Genomic DNA, 1164 nt, shown 5'->3' with positions numbered 1-1164 from the left:
AACGTTGTCCTGAATTATTTTACCTGTTAGTTTAACCACCACTTGAAACGTCATTTATTACTTTATGAATATTCTATTCCTCCCTGTGAGACACACACATCTTAGACTCAGTCTTGTTAAGGTAAAACACACATCACTACTTTTTGCTATGCTTTCAACAACACTTGTCACAATATAATTTGTAAATTTTGTTGGGTCAAAAAAAAAGGTCTCGGGAAATTTATGGAGAAGAACATTGCTTTGAACAATTGTTTTGATTCAGCACAAGAATTGCAAACAGTTTCAGACTCATGGAAAACATGGAACATTCAGATTCTCTGAAATTTTCTGGTACCTATTCAAGAATGGTAGGGAATGTATAATAATTAATGAGTGAAGTATGTTGAAAACACAGCATTTCTTTCAATTCTGTGATAACTGCCTGTGCCTTTACAATGCTCTTGTCTCTGTTCCAGCTGTTTTCACCAGACAAATGGAAGGAAGAAATCAAACCCGTGTGACAGAATTTATCCTCTTGGGACTCTCACATGAGGGGGATCTTCAGTCACTGCTCTTTTGGGTGTTCCTGTCCATGTACCTGGTCACCTTCACTGGGAACCTGCTCATGATCCTGGCCATTATCACAGACTCCCGCCTCCACACGCCCATGTACTTCTTCCTCTCCAACTTGTGCTTTTCAGACATCTGTTTCACCTCCACCACCGTCCCAAAGATGCTGCTGAACATCCAGACGCAGAGCAAAGTGATCTCCTACAAAAGTTGTCTCAGTCAGATGTACTTTTTCATGCTTTTTGGAGTATTAGACACCTTCCTCTTGACCGTGATGGCCTATGACCGGTTCGTGGCCATCTGTCACCCACTGCACTACATGGTCATCATGAACCCCAAGTTCTGTGGCATCCTGCTCCTGGGATCCTGGGTATTGAGTATTTTTAACTCTCTATTACATGACTTACTAATTTTGCGACTCTCTTTTTGCACAGATCTGGAAATCCTTCACTTTTTCTGTGAACTTAATCAGATGATCCAACTTGCTTGCTCTGATACCTTCCTCAATGACCTGGCAGTGTATCTGGCAGGTGGACTTCTGGGTGTTGTTCCACTCACTGGTATCCTCTCCTCTTACTCTAGAATTGTCACTTCCATTTTGAGAATTCCATCAGT

At 41.5% G+C, this 1164-nt stretch overlaps 1 protein-coding gene across 1 annotated transcript; it reads left to right on the top strand.

The window, feature by feature from the left end:
- Positions 1–472: 472 nt before the first annotated feature.
- On the top strand, positions 473–1150 carry LOC121024490 (olfactory receptor 7A17-like; the record flags this gene model as incomplete). Its single annotated transcript, XM_040466720.1, has 1 exon — positions 473–1150. A coding segment is annotated over exon 1 (678 nt), but the record flags the coding sequence as incomplete, so codon positions are not given.
- Between the last annotated feature and the right edge of the window lie 14 nt (positions 1151–1164).

This window comes from Herpailurus yagouaroundi, unplaced genomic scaffold (genome assembly GCF_014898765.1).
Source record: "Herpailurus yagouaroundi ecotype Mexico unplaced genomic scaffold, PumYag 65253, whole genome shotgun sequence".
Taxonomy (NCBI): Eukaryota; Metazoa; Chordata; class Mammalia; order Carnivora; family Felidae; genus Herpailurus; species Herpailurus yagouaroundi.
Note: the sequence above shows the minus strand (reverse complement) of the source record. Positions and strands in the feature narration are given on the sequence as shown.